The sequence below is a fragment of the Plecotus auritus genome (assembly GCF_963455305.1).
Source record: "Plecotus auritus genome assembly, chromosome: 6".
Lineage (NCBI taxonomy): Eukaryota > Metazoa > Chordata > Mammalia > Chiroptera > Vespertilionidae > Plecotus > Plecotus auritus.
In genome coordinates this window covers 51,678,188-51,692,721 of record NC_137773.1, presented here as the reverse complement: position 1 = coordinate 51,692,721, position 14,534 = coordinate 51,678,188, and the positions used below count along the sequence as shown (strand labels likewise).

The window sequence follows — 14,534 nt, the reverse complement described above, 5'->3', positions numbered from 1 at the left end:
ACACCCACTGACCACCAGGGTGCAGATGCTCAACGCAGGAGCTGCTCCCTGGTGGTCAGTGCGCTCCAACAGGGGAAGCGCTGCTCAGCCAGAAGCTGAGTTCACGGCTGGCAAGTGCAGTGGCGGTGGCAGGAGCCTCTCCCGCCTCTGTGGCAGCACTAAGGATGTCCGACTGTCGGGGAGTGGGCCTAAGCTGTCAGTTAGACATCCCCTGAGGGCTCCCAGACTGGGAGAGTGTGCAGGGCTGAGGTACCGAGGTACTCCCCCCCCCCACAACGCAAAATTTCATGCACTGAGCCTCTAGTGTATAAATGAAAAGAGAGCAAACAAATATATTTGGCAAGGTACTGTAAAAAGTAATTCTTTGTTTTCAAACAAGTAAAATGTATTCTTACAAGTTTTACCAAACATCTTCAAGTTCCTTTAATTAATGGAACCCCGGGTTGCCATTACATTTACGACAAACCATCATTTTATGTACTGTTAAAAAATACTTTCAATTAAATTACAATCCTTTATATGCAACCTGACTTCAGATATGTTAAAATATGAGAAACTGCACTTTAGAACAATGAAATTTGGTCTCTGCTATATTGAAATTCTATCATTACATTATTAAAAGTTACATGACCGGTATGCATACTTTAGAAAAAAATGTAAACTACCTAATATCCAGCTGGCCAGCAAAAAATATTTTTAACATTAAAAAAGTGTTAGCCCTAGCCGGTTTGGCTCAGTGAACAGAACGTTGGCCTGCGGACCCAAGGGACCCCAGGTTTGATTCCGGTCAAGGGCACGTGCCTCCTCCTGGGCCTGGGCGCTGGTCAGAGCGCGTGCAAGAGGCCAGCAATTGATGTGTTTGTCTCACATCGATGTTTCCCTCTGTATTTCTCTCTTCCACTCTCTCTAAAATCAATGGAAAAATATTCTCCAGTGAGGATTAAAAAAAAAAGAAGAAAACAGTGCTTTTATTTTAATAAAAGCTAATAGAAAACTATTACTCTCTCTCCAATAGTTAGAAAACTATCAAATTAATTACCAAAGAGCCATGTTTCCTAACTATACAACTCTGACCTGTGAAAGCTTATTCTTCCATTGCCTCATCACAAGTTTAGCTAAACACTCTTCTCTTACTCTACAAACATCTCACTGTCCAATCTTCTACCCTTACATACGCAAAAGCTAAAAGGCAAAAAAATTTTCAGAACATTACAATATACAAATCATGCATTAAATATGACTGTTTGGAAATACTAATTAAGATATAATGCTAAATAAAAAGACGGTGGGACCAAATGGGCACTTTCAGAATAATTATTATAAGGAATGAAGTTCCCCAGCTCAAAATTCTAAGCAAATTTTTCTTATAACATCTTAAATTAATTTACTGATTCAATTTAAATAAGCATATTTATTCTACTAGATGCTTCTGCCTTCCCTACCATGCTTATTCTCAAAATAGATAAGTCAGAACTCAAGTAAAATGTGTGTATCATTTTCTCGACACTAAATTCAAAAAACAAACGTCAAGGATAAGAAAGTCCATTCTCTCTGGAAATTATTTAAGGCATCTGGGAGTGATAGAACCCAAATAAATGAAGCCAGACAAATAAGCAAAGCCTTAGCTATTTATACTCACAAGTAAGCATATGGTATTTACACTTACCTCCATGCTCTGCAAATTTGGGATTAGAGAGGATTTGTTTACAGAATTTCAACCCATTTCTATACTGTTTATGCTCATAACATCTCTGTCAAAGAAAAAAAAATTAAGTTTAGCAAGAAATGCAAAAAGTTTAAATTCAATGCTAAATTTTTTATTCTGTTACACAAAGATTATTTCCATATTCTCCTAAATCCCAGTAAAAAAATACAGAAGGTTCAAATACAGAAAGTAAAACAAAAGGGCAGAATATAGATTAAAAAAAAATAAAATCATTAGCTCACTCCAAAAGGTTCAACAATTATTATATAAAGTGAAATCTGAAAAAAAGTAAAAGTGCAGAAATTACATTTCAAAATAAATTTTCTTTTTAACTGAAGGAAAGAAGTCTCTCAAGCTGCAAAGGGACAAGGTGTGTGCAAAGTAATAAAGAAGAAAAAGGATGAAGACCCACACCATGACATCATAATGAAATTTCAAAGCCCAAAAAGAAAAGGTCCTTAAAAACTTCCAGAGAAAGAGAAGGAAAAAAACAAGCAAACATAAGAATGATCTGTAATCATAATGGCACCTAACTTTTATTCCATAGTAGTACTGCAATATTGCTGAAAGCCAGAAAACTATACACAGCCTTCAAAATTCAGTGGAAAATAAGTTTCTATCTAGAATTCTATACCCAGCCAAATTAGCAATGAACTATATAAGTAATGTGACATTTTAAGGCTTCTCAGAAAGCTAAAATTTCATTTCTATGTATTCTCCCTTAGAAAGCTTGTTAAAAAGAATCAAAACAAATTTAACAAGACAACATGGAAGTTAGTAACTAAGGAATCTAATGCAGAAAAAAGAACTAGAGAACAACCACTCCAAAATAAAACAGGAAGCCAAAGGACACCATGGAATAAGTTTGCAGCAAGGCCAAAAATGGAAAATATTATTTATAAGCACATAACAGAAGTACAGGCACATTTGGGGGAAAAGTAACAGGTCTACAGAAAACCAGACAACTGCCCAGCTGGTGTGACTCAATGGTTGAGCAACCAGGAGGTCATGATTTGATTCCCCAGTCAGGGCACATGCCCAGGTTGCAGGCTAGATCCCCAGTGTGGGCGTGCAACATCTCATCATTGAGGTTTCTATCTCTCTCTCCCTCTCCCTTCCTCTCTGAAATCAATTAACAAAAGGAAAAGAAAACCAGATAACTGCATAAATGAGATAGGTATTAACTCCAGGAGAAAAGCTTATATAAGGAAGAAAGTGTGATCTTACTGTAATACTAGAGGCCCGGTACATGAAATTCATGTATTGGGGGGGGGGGCCCTCAGGCCAGCCTGCACCCTCTCCAATCTGGGACCCCTCGAGGGATGTCCAACTGCCCATTTAGGCCCGATCCCGGTGGCAGTCGGACATCCCTCTCACAATCCAGGACTGCTGGCTCCCTAACACTTGCCTGCCTGCCTGATTGCCCCTAACAGCTTCTGCTTGCCAGCCTGATCATCCCCTAACCATTCCCCTGCCAGCCTGATCAACACCTAACTGCTCCCCTCCCTGCCCGGTTGCCCCCAACTGCACTTCCCTGCAGACCTGGTCACCCCTAATTGCCTTCCCCTGCTGGCCTGGTCGCCCCCAACTGCCCTCCCCTGCCAGCCATCTTGTGTCCACATGGGGGCGGTCATCTTGTGTGTTGGAGTGATGGTCAATTTGCATATTACCTCTTTATTATATAGGATTTGGCTTAACAGTGAACAACACATACATGATTATAAATATGTAAATATTAAGTACTAATTTACTGAAATATTGTGATATGAGGAAAAGGAAAGAGGGCAAACATGGTAATGATGTGGTTCTAAGTCCTCATTTTCCATAGCCAAAAATCAACAAATGTCTAAAAGTCATTTATCGCCCTGGCTGGTGTGGGTCAGTAGTTATAGCATCAGACAGCACACAGAGGGATTGTGGGTTCATATCACAGTCAAGGGGGTACGTATCTGGGTTGTAGGTTCGCTCCCCAAACCCGGGTGCGTGCAGGAAGCAAATGATTGATTTGTCTCTCTCATATCAATAGCTCTCCCTCTCACTCTTCGTCCTTCCCTCCCCCCCTTTCACTGTCTGTAAAAATCAAAAAAATCAATGGGAAAAATTATCCTCGGGTGAGGATTAACAACAACAACAAATAAATAAATAAATAAATAAATAAATAAATAAATAAATAAATAAATAAATATTGTTAAACAAAAGAAAGCAAATACCAGATAAAATGACTAGAAGGACTGAGGGTGCTTGGTGGTAAAGGCGGGAATTACTTGTGCTTTCATAATAATTTTTTAAATCACTGTATGTTACCAAAAAAAAAAACAAAACCTGCATCTAAAAGATATTCACTGTCATAAATTTTACTCACAACTTTTGAAATAATATATTCAAAATCTGGGAGGGATAGTTAATGCAAAAGATGACAAAATGATAGAATGTGTAGTAACTTTTTACATGTAGCATCAAGAAACCAATTGTTTACAGCTCAATAGTACAGCCAACTATAGAGTTGTTCTATACCAACTATGTACTCACCATCTTGTTTGTTGTTTCACATCTCAAACTTAACATATCCCAAACACAACTGATTTCACCCCAAAATCTATTCTTCACCAAGTCTTTTCCATCTCAGTATATACCTTCCCCTCAATTCATCCAATCAGATGATGATAAAAAAAAAAAAACAACAAAAAACTAATTATCCTTGGTCCTTTCTTTCCCTCATACTTCCATCCTCTAGTAAAGGAGTAGGGGAATTGTTTTTCTGCCAAGGGCCATTTGGATATTTATAACATCATTCATGGGCCATACAAAATTATCAACTTGAAAATTAGCCTGCTATATTTGGTCAAACATTTAATTAACTCACCCCTAATTCCTTGGCAGGGCCAGATCAAATGAATCCACAGGCCAGAGGTAACCCACCCCTGATCTAGTAGGTCCATCAGTCCCAGTTTCTCTGCAATTGCTTCCTAACTCTTTGCCCCTCCCACAGTCAACAGCACTCAGCAGGCTGAATGACCTGGGGGATAAGAGGAAGGGGAGAACAAAAGTTATAACTTGGGAGTTGTTACCAAATGTAACCAAAGAAACACAGGACTAAGCAAGTAAACTTAGTGTTCCTATTTACTTAGCAGAAAGCTTAAAAATAACGTTTTTCTTATCTATATGTATAAGAGCTTAAGCGGCCAAACCACCAGTCAACCGGTCACTATGACATGCACTGACCACCAGGAAGCAGACACTCAATGCAGAAGCTGCCCCCTGGTGGTCAGTGCACTCCCACAGTGGGAGCACCACTTAGCTAACTGACAGGTGCCAGACGCAGGGCTCATGGCTGGCAAGCGTCGCTGTGGCTTGGACTGACTGGGCACAAGCCCATGGCAGGCGCAGCGGGACTGGGATGAGCGAGAGAGGCAGGCGGCATTGAACTGCCAGTTTCGGCTTTGATCCCTGCAGGCCATGTCAAGGGACCCAACCGGTGCATGAACCCGTGAACCAGGCCTCTGGTCTACACTAATAAAAGCAAAACATGCAAATTGACTGTCCCTCTGTTACGCCCAACAGCCAATCAGGAGCAGGTATGCAAATTAACCAAAAAAAAAAAGATGGAAGTTGATTTGCATATGCAGGCAGGTGCAGCACGAAGACTAAAGACAGCATAGAAGGAAGCCAAGCACTGCAGAAGGGAGCGAGGCAGTGGAGAAGGGAGGGAGCGAGGCAGCAAAGACGGGAGGGAGCGAGGCAGCGGGCAGGCCGCAGGAAGCCCTATTCTTGCAGGAATAGGCCCAAGGAAGCCCTATTCTTTTTTTAAAAATATATTTTATTGATTTTTTTACAGAAAGGAAGGGAGAGGGATAGAGAGTTAGAAACATTGATGAGAGAGAAACATCGATCAGCTGCCTCCTGCATGCCCCCTACTGGGGATGTGCCTGCAACTAAGGTACATGCCCTTGACTGGAATCAAACCCGGGACCCTTCAGTCCGCAGGCCGACACTCTATCCACTGAGCCAAACCGGCCAGGGCGGAAGCCCTATTCTTGCAGGAATCTTCCTGCAATGGTCCTCTAGTATAATTATAATAACAGTAAAAAGTATTAGAGGAAGCTATGATGTAAAGACTAGGCTAGTTAAAAGGGTCACTTAATTTGTCACATTTTCCAGGAAAAACATACATACAATGAACAGTTTAAGTGCATTATTCTTAAAACCTTCAATTAGCTTTCTTAAAACTTATTTCTGTAAAAATGTATTAAAAGAACTACTACTTTTGGCCATGATGGGATAAGGCTGAACTTGCCCTTCTCCAACAACAAAACTGGACAGCCCTAACCAGTTTGGCTCAGTGGATAGAGCGTCAGCCTGTGGACTGAAGGGTCCCAGGTTCGATTCTGATCAAGGGCATGTACTTTTGGTTGCAGGATCATCCCCAGTAGGTGGTGTGCAGGAGGCAGCTGATTGATGTTTCTAACTCTTTATCCCTCTCCCTTCCTCTCTATAAAAAAATCAATAAAATATATTTTTTTTAAAAATCGATGTTTCTCTTCCTCTAAAATCAATTTAAAAAACTAAACTGGACAAAATATCTATATCTGCCAAAACCGGTTTGGCTCAGTGGATAGAGCGTCAGCCTGTGGACTGAAAGGTCCCAGGTTCGATTCCAGTCAAGGGCATGTACCTTGGTTGCGGGCACGTCCCCAGTAGGGGGTGTGCAGGAGGCAGCTGATCGATGTTTCTAACTCTCTATCCCTCTCCCTTCCTCTCTGTAAAAAAAATCAATAAAATATAAAAAAATATATATCTATATCTATATATATATATAAAAGCCTGTTAAACCGGTAGCTGTGACACGCAAAGAGTTAGGAAGCCATTCCACTTAACCATTTTAACTGACCACCAGGGACAGATACTCAATGCACAGACATGGAAACATGGAACAGACTGATGAATCTCGGAGGGAAGAGGGGATGGCGAAAGAGATTAACCAAAGATGTTATATGCATACTAGAGGCCCGGTGCACGTCCCTCAGCCTGGCCCACGGGGATTGGGCCGAAACCAGCAGTCCGACATCCCCCGAGGGGTCCCAGATTGAGAGAGGGCATAGGCCAGGCCGAGGGACCCCACCGGTGCATGAATTAGTGCACGAGGCCTCTAGTATGAAATAACTGTTGTCAGACACTGACCAACAGGCAGGGCTGGATTGTGAATCATTATGAGATGGAGGAATAAACCATGATAAGTTTAGAAATGCCACTGCTTTATAGATCACAGCACAAGAGAATCCCAAGCACAGCACAGTAGTCCACAAAGTTGAAGAGACAAAGATTGAAGTCCAACAACATCTGCAAAAACAATGGAATTATTTAGAGAAAGAGATCCAACAATTTGCAAATTATTGAATAATAAGTCGTGCATATGTAGGGTGAAACTTCATAAAGCCAAACAAAGCACTAAGTTCAACAAGTCTTAGGATGCACATGGTACCGAGAGTTCCAAGTAGCCAGAATAGAGCTTCAATAAACAGCTAAATTCAGTAAATACCAGTATTGTCGAAAAGTCTACTCAGTAAGAAGACAAAACTAGCCCTGGAGTAAGTATACTCTAGAGACCCACCCTAACAAAGCCACAGACTGATGTATAAGTACCTTCACTGCCTGCTGTAACGAAGTCTAACACTCTTTAAAGACAGTTAAATCCAATAAAAACAATGTAAAATTCATAATGCCCAACACCCAATAAAAAAATGAGTAAATTAGCTAAGAAACAGAAAAACATGACTCATAACCAGGAGAAATAAAAGAGAGAAATGATGGAGCAATGAGATGAGGATAACAAAATATCTATTATAAATGTGCTCATGAATTAAAAAATATAAACTGCCCTAGCTGGTTTTGCTCAGTGGATAGAGCGTCAGCCTGCAGACTGAAGGGTCCTGGGTTCGATTCCAGTCGAGGGCACATGCCCGGGTTGTGGGCTCAATCCCCAGTAGGGGCATGCAGGAGGCAGCCAATTAATGATTCTCTCTCATCATTGATATTTCTATCTCTCTCTCCCTCTCCCTTCCTCTCTGAAATCAATAAAAAATATTAAAAAATAAATATATATAAACATATTGCCCACCCAGTGCGGCTCAGTGGTTGAGTATCAACCTATGAACCAGGAGGTTGCCGTTAAATTCCGAGTCAGGGCACATGCCCGGGGTTGTGGGCTCAGTCCCCAGTAGGGTGAATGCAGGAGGCAGCCAACCAATGATTCTCTCTCATCATTAATGTTGCTATCTTTCCTCCCCCTTCCTCTCTGAAATGAGTAAAAATATATTGCAAAGAAAGAGTACTTCTATAGATGAAAAAATACAATTATGTACATTGAAAACTTCATCAGATAAAATTAAAACAATTATGACATCGAAGAAAAGATCAGTAAAATTGAAGACACACAGAAATAGCAACTAGCCAAATTGAAGAATTAAGAGGAAAAAATAAATAAGCAGAGTCACAATGACTCTACAATAGAAAACTAAGTTATAAAAGCATCACAGACCTAAATACGAGAGGTAAATAATAAAGTTTCTAGAAGAAAGTATTTTTTCAATATTTTCATTATGTTGGGTAGATAGAATTCCTTAAACCGGAAATTTAAAAATCAAAACAGTGTTTTTAAAAAGGCAAGCCAGAGAAGGCATATACAATAAATATGTCTAACAAAGATCTTATATCCAGAATATAAGTGGTTGGGTATTGACCCATGAACCAGGAGGTCACGGTTTGTTTCCTGGTCAGGGCACATGCCCGGGTTGTATCATCACTGTGTCCTAATTCTAGCGTTACACTTAGATGTAATTTTTACATACCAGAAACAAAACTTTAAGGAATTAGTAAGTTGTGAAAAGAACTGCCTTTGGAATCAAACAGCCCATGTTTCAAACACTAACTTCAGACACTAAAACACTTGTTATCTTGCCCTGACCGGTTTGGCTCAGTGGATGGAACGTCGGCCTGCAGACTGATGGGTCCCACGTTGATTCCAGTCAAGGGCATGTACCTTGGTTGCGGGCACATCCCCAGTGGGGAGTGTGCAGGAGGCAGCTGATCGATGTTTCTAACTCTCTATCCCTCTCCCTTCCTCTCTGTAAAAAATCAATAAAATATATTTTAAAAAACAAACAAACAAAAAAAAAAAACATTTGTTATCTTAAGTACTTTGTTGAGTATCAAAAAGAATCTTTAAATCCTAGATATAAAGCATCAGAAATATATAAAATACTTCCTGTTTATGATAGGCATTGTGCTAAATGCTTTATAAGAAAAAATCATTTAAATATATTTTTCCCATTAGATACATATTTTCATTACCATAATAAAAATTTTTGTGATTGTCTCATTTAATCTTAACAATGGAATGAAGGAGATACTCTTTTTATCCTCATTTTAGATGAGATAACTGAAGTCTAAAGAAATCAGTATATAATTTGGCCAAAGTCACACAACTACTAAAGTCACAGGAAAAAAAGAGCCATTCCACTTAACCATTATAACTACCTCTCTACTACAGTCAAGTAGCCTAAAACAGAAAGAAAAAGAAGAGTTTTTCAAAAATAAAACCACTGCCCTGACCAGTTTGGCTCAGTGGATACAGCGTTGGCCTGCGGACTCAAGGGTCCCAGGTTCGATTCCAGTCAAGGGCATGTACCTTGGTTGCGGGCACATACCCAGTAGGGAGTGTGCAGGAGGCAGCTGATCGATGTTTCTCTCTCATCGATGTTTCTAGCTCTCTATCCCTCTCCCTTCCTCTCTGTAAAATATCAATAAAATATATTTTTAAAAAAATAAAATAAAATAAAACCACTAACACAAATAATATAGTCACTGAAGAAAGGAGAGAGCTAGAGAAAGAAAAAATTAAACTGTATTCCCTTTATAACAATAAAATTTTAATCCAAAAATTATACAGCAGTCTACTATCCCACAGTATGAAGTGAACCTGTATAAATATAATTCATAACTAGCATATAAAATCATAGGCATTGATATTCTTACTTGACATGCACAATGTGACTTTATTTTGTATAGTTGAACTTAAAATACTCAGGATTCCAGTTGTTTTTTTCTTGGTATTACTGGAAATACCTTACATTTACAGCACCACATTTTTTCAAAGAGATTTCATACTAACATCTCATTTAATCTTCATGATACTCCTGTAAACTAAGCACAAAAAGTTTAATCCTGATTGTATAGATGAGATTTGGAAAACAAGCAATTTGCCAGAGACTACATACCTACTTACTGGCAAAATTTGGACTAGTCTACACCCTCTAAGTCCCAGCTAAAAGCTCTTTCCACCACATATAGAAATTTTATTAACATAATTGTGGTTTTTTTAATAATTGTTATTAAACCCAAGAATTTTAACCTTCTAACAGATCTTCTAATCGACAAAGTTGACTGTTATCTCACCTTTTGTTTTCTTTGGTTATTCAGTATTATATAATTATAATTCTGGCAATAAAAATGCCAAAAACAAGGTGAGAAAAATAAATAAACACACAAAATCAATCAACTGGATAATTCCACCAAATAATTAACAAATTAAAATTAAAAATCAAACTCCACTTTCTTGGAATGAAATGCTAATACTATAGCACTTAGCTTTTTATATTATCACACTTCAGAACAGTAATTAAGCTTCAGTTCCTAATGATTATGTTCCCAATTAATGTAATTTGGCAGTCTTCCATATGGAAATTATACGTGATGCCATTAACCCAATTATCTCCTGTTAATGTGACCTGTGAAAGTAATTCAGAATGGCATACCTCTCCAAATAACTGCTAAGCATTCACTCTCCTCAAGAATCAGCATGTGTATAAGGAAATAGATGTCAATAGATTTTTTTTCCCTAAAAGCACATTACAAGAAGTCACTCGTTACAAATGACAACAGTCTCAAGACTGAATGGAACAAGTAATAACAAATATTCAACTTAGTTTACCTCATAAATTTTCCTCAAAATTTCTGCTCTTGTCCAAGGATAAACTCTAGTAGCAAACAGAGTTAATAATAAAAATAGGAAATAGCCCGGCTGGTGTGGCTCCGTGGTTGAGCACTGACCTATGAACCAGGAGGTCACGGTTCAATTCCTGGTCAAGGCACATGCGTGTTTTGGGATCGATCCCCAGAAGGGGGTGTGCAGAAGGCAATTGTGTAGATGATTCTCTCTCATCATTGATGTTTCTCTCACTCTCTCTCCCTCTCCCTTCCTCTCTAATATCAATAAATATATATATATTTTAAAATATATCACTAGCTTCAAAACAAGATTACAGGCAGATGATCTGATACTATATAGAGAGAACTATACAGATTCCGCCAAAAGCTACTAGACCTGATAACTGAATTCAGTAAGGTAGCAGAATACAAAATAAATATTCAGGAATCAGTTGCATTCTTATCTATAGACTAGAGGCCCAGTGCACCGGTGGGGTCCCTCGGCCTGGCCTGCGCCCTCTCACAATCTGGGACCCCTCGGGGGATGTCAGATAGCCGATTTCAGCCCACAGGCCTGATGCAGACAGGAGGAGCCTGATCCCCACAGGCCCGATCCAGACAGGAGGGACCCCAATCCTGTGTGTTGAGCGTCTGTCCCCTGATGATCAGAACACGTCATAGCAACCAGCCAACTGGTCATTCAGTCACTTAGGCTTTTATATATCCTATCTAATAAAAGAGTAATATGCAAATTAACCATCACTCTGCTACGCCCACCAGCCACGCCCACCAGCCACACCCACCAACCAATCAGGAGCAAATATGCAAATAAACCCAACCAAAATGGCTACGGCCACAGAGAGCAGGAGGGAGGCTTGGGTTTCCCTGGCAATGGAGGAAGCCAAGCTTTCCGCCTGCCCTTGCCGGCCTAGGCCTCCACTCAAGGCTACAAAGTTTCAATGATAGAAAATACATAAACCCAAACAGAAATGGCGGCAGCCACGGAGCTGGAAAGAACAGGAGGCTAGGGTTGCCCGCAGCAATGGAGGAAGCCAAGCTTTCCACACACCCTGGCCGGCCCAGGCCTCCACTTAAGGCTACAAAGTTTCAATTATAGAAGATACATAAATCCCCCAAAAAATGGCTGCCACCACGGAGCAAGCAGAAGGCTTGGCTCCGCTCCAGGCTACAAAGTTTCAATTGTAGAAGATAAATAAACCCCAGATACCAAGGCCTCCACTTGGGTCGCCAGGGGGCATGGCCGGCCTGCAAACCACCACAGGCCCCTCGCCCAGGCTGCCCCACGCCCCAAGGGAACCCCCACCCTGATCCGGGACACCCTTCAGGGCAAACCAGCTAGCCCCCACCCATGCACCAGGCCTCTATCCTATCTAATAAAAGAGTAATAATATGCAGATTGACCATCACTCCAACACACAAGATGGCTGCCCCCATGTGGTCAAAGATCTTGCCCCCATGTGGACACAAGATGGCCACCACAAGATGGCCAGCAGGGGAGGGCAGTTGGGGGGGACCAGGCCTGCAAGGGAGGGCAGTTGGGGGCGATCAAGCCTGCAGGGGAGGGCAGTTAGGGGTGACCAAGCCGGCAGAGGAGGGAAGTTGGGGGTGACCAGGCCTGCAGGGAAAGGCAGTTAGGAGGGACCAGGCCTGCAGGGGAGAGCAGTTAGGGGTGACCAGGCCTGCAGGGAAGGGCAGTTAGGGATGACCAGGCCAGCAGGGAAGGGCAGTTAGGGGAAAACAGGCTGGCAAGGGAGCAGTTAGGCATCAATCAGGCTGGCAGGGGAGTGGTTAGGGGGTGATCAGGCTGGCAGGCAGAAGCGGTTAGGGGCAATCAGGAAGGTATGCAGGCAAGCAGCTGGAAGCCAGCAGTCCTACCGGTAGGATCGGGCCTAAACGGGCAGTCGGACATCCCTCTAGGGGTTCCAGATTGGAGAGGGTGCAGGCTGGGCTGAGGGACACCCCCGCCCCCAGTGCACGAATTTCGTACACCGGGCCTCTAGTATAGATATAAAAGTCTAAGTGATTGACCGTACGTACATCTGACTTTCCAGCCGGTACATATGACATACACTGGCAATTTAAAAATAAATGTTGACTCTCACATGCACAATACATGCAAAGCTCTCACTGGTGTCAATCGCACGTGTGTATTTTGATCTGTTATTGTCGATCGTGAATTTGGTTGTCTTTGTTGACATTCAATGTGAACCACTTCGCGATTTATTCATTGACTGTCCGGCCGACGGACCAGCCGACTGACCTGCCGGTACATATGACACGCACTGACAATCCTATATAATAAGAGTAATATGCAAATCGATCAAATGACTGAATGACTGGTCACTATGATGTGCACTGACAACCAGGGGGCAGACTTTCAACCCAGGAGCTGCCCCCTGGTGGTCAATGCACTCCCACAGGGGGAGCTCCACTCAGCCAGAAGCCGGGCTCACAGCTGGTGAACACAGTGGCAGTGGTGGGAGCCTTTCCCGCTTCTGCAGCAGCGCTAAGGAAGTCAGACTGATGACTTAGGCCCGCTCCCTCTAATTACTCATGCATGCACAATACATATGAAGCTCTTGCTGGTGCCAATCACACACGTGTTTTAATTTTATACTACTACTAGAGGCCTGGTGCATGAAATCGTGCATGGGGGGGTGTCCCTCAGCTTGGCCTGCACCCTCTCCAATCTGGGACCCCTCAGGGGATGTCCGACTGCCTCTCACAATCTGAGACCGCTGGCTCCTAACCGCTTGCTTGCCTGCCTGCCTGATCACCCCTAGCCACCTCTGCCTGCCTGCCTGCCTTATCACCCCTAACTGCTCCCCTGCTGGCCTGATTGCCCCTAACCGCCTATGCCTCGCCCCGCACCCGGGACCCAGGATTCCCTCCTCCAGTGGTCGCAGGCACCCGGGACCTGGGCTTCCCTCCCTCTGGCTGGCTGCAGGCACCCAAGACCCAGGACCCAGGCCGGCTTTGCCTAGGCCGGCTGCAGCCGCAGGGGACCATGGGCAGGTGGCTTGTCCCTCTCCTGGGCCACAGCCACAGGTGCTGGCACTCGGGACCACAGGGCAGGCGGCTTGTCCCTCTCTCAGGCCACAGCCCCAGCTGCTGGCTCCCAGAACTGCAGGGCGGGTGGCTTGTCCCTCTCCCAGGCCGCAGCCCCAGTCCAGGACCGTGGGGAGGGTGGCTTGTCCCTCTCCCGGGCTGCAGCCTGGCTGGTCGCCATTCCTCTCTCACAAGCTCCTTTGTGCCTGGCTGGTCCCCATTCCTCTCTCGCAAGCTCCTTTGTGCCTGGCTAGTCCCCATTCCTCTCTCCCCAGTGTTGAGTGTCTGAGCCTTTACGGCATGATGGCATGAGGGTGTGACGACCATTTGCCTATTAGCACTTTATTATATAGGACTAGAGGCCCAGTGCATGAAATTAGTGCACAAGGGTGGTGTGGTCCCTCAGCCTGGCCTGCACCCTCTTGCAATCTGGAACCCCTCGGGGGATGTCTGACTGCTGGCTCAGGCCCGATCGGACCACTCGCCTGCCTGCCTGCCTGCCTGATCGCCCCTAACCACTCTATCTGCCTGCCTGATAGCCCCTAACCACTCGCCTGCCCGCCTGATCGCCCCCAACTACTCTGCCTGCCTGACCGCCCCTAACTGCTTGTCTGCTTGCCTGATCGCCCCAACCACTCACCTGCCTGCCTGATCGCCCCTAACCACTCACCTGCCTGCCTGATTGCCCCTAACTGTCTCTGCCCTGCTGCCATGGCTTTGTCCAGAAGGACGTCTGGAAGGTCATTCAGCTGTTCGGTCTAATTAGCATATTACACTT

At 43.2% G+C, this 14,534-nt stretch overlaps 1 protein-coding gene across 2 annotated transcripts in view; it reads right to left on the bottom strand.

The window, feature by feature from the left end:
* NAA15 (N-alpha-acetyltransferase 15, NatA auxiliary subunit) overlaps positions 1–14,534 on the bottom strand; it is a 72,360-nt gene that overhangs the window by 47,654 nt on the left and 10,172 nt on the right. For both annotated transcript variants that reach the window (XM_080676042.1, XM_080676043.1), the window contains exon 2: positions 1,667–1,751. In XM_080676042.1, coding sequence (XP_080532168.1) covers positions 1,667–1,751 — 85 coding nt within the window. The remainder of the gene's footprint in view (positions 1–1,666; positions 1,752–14,534) is intronic.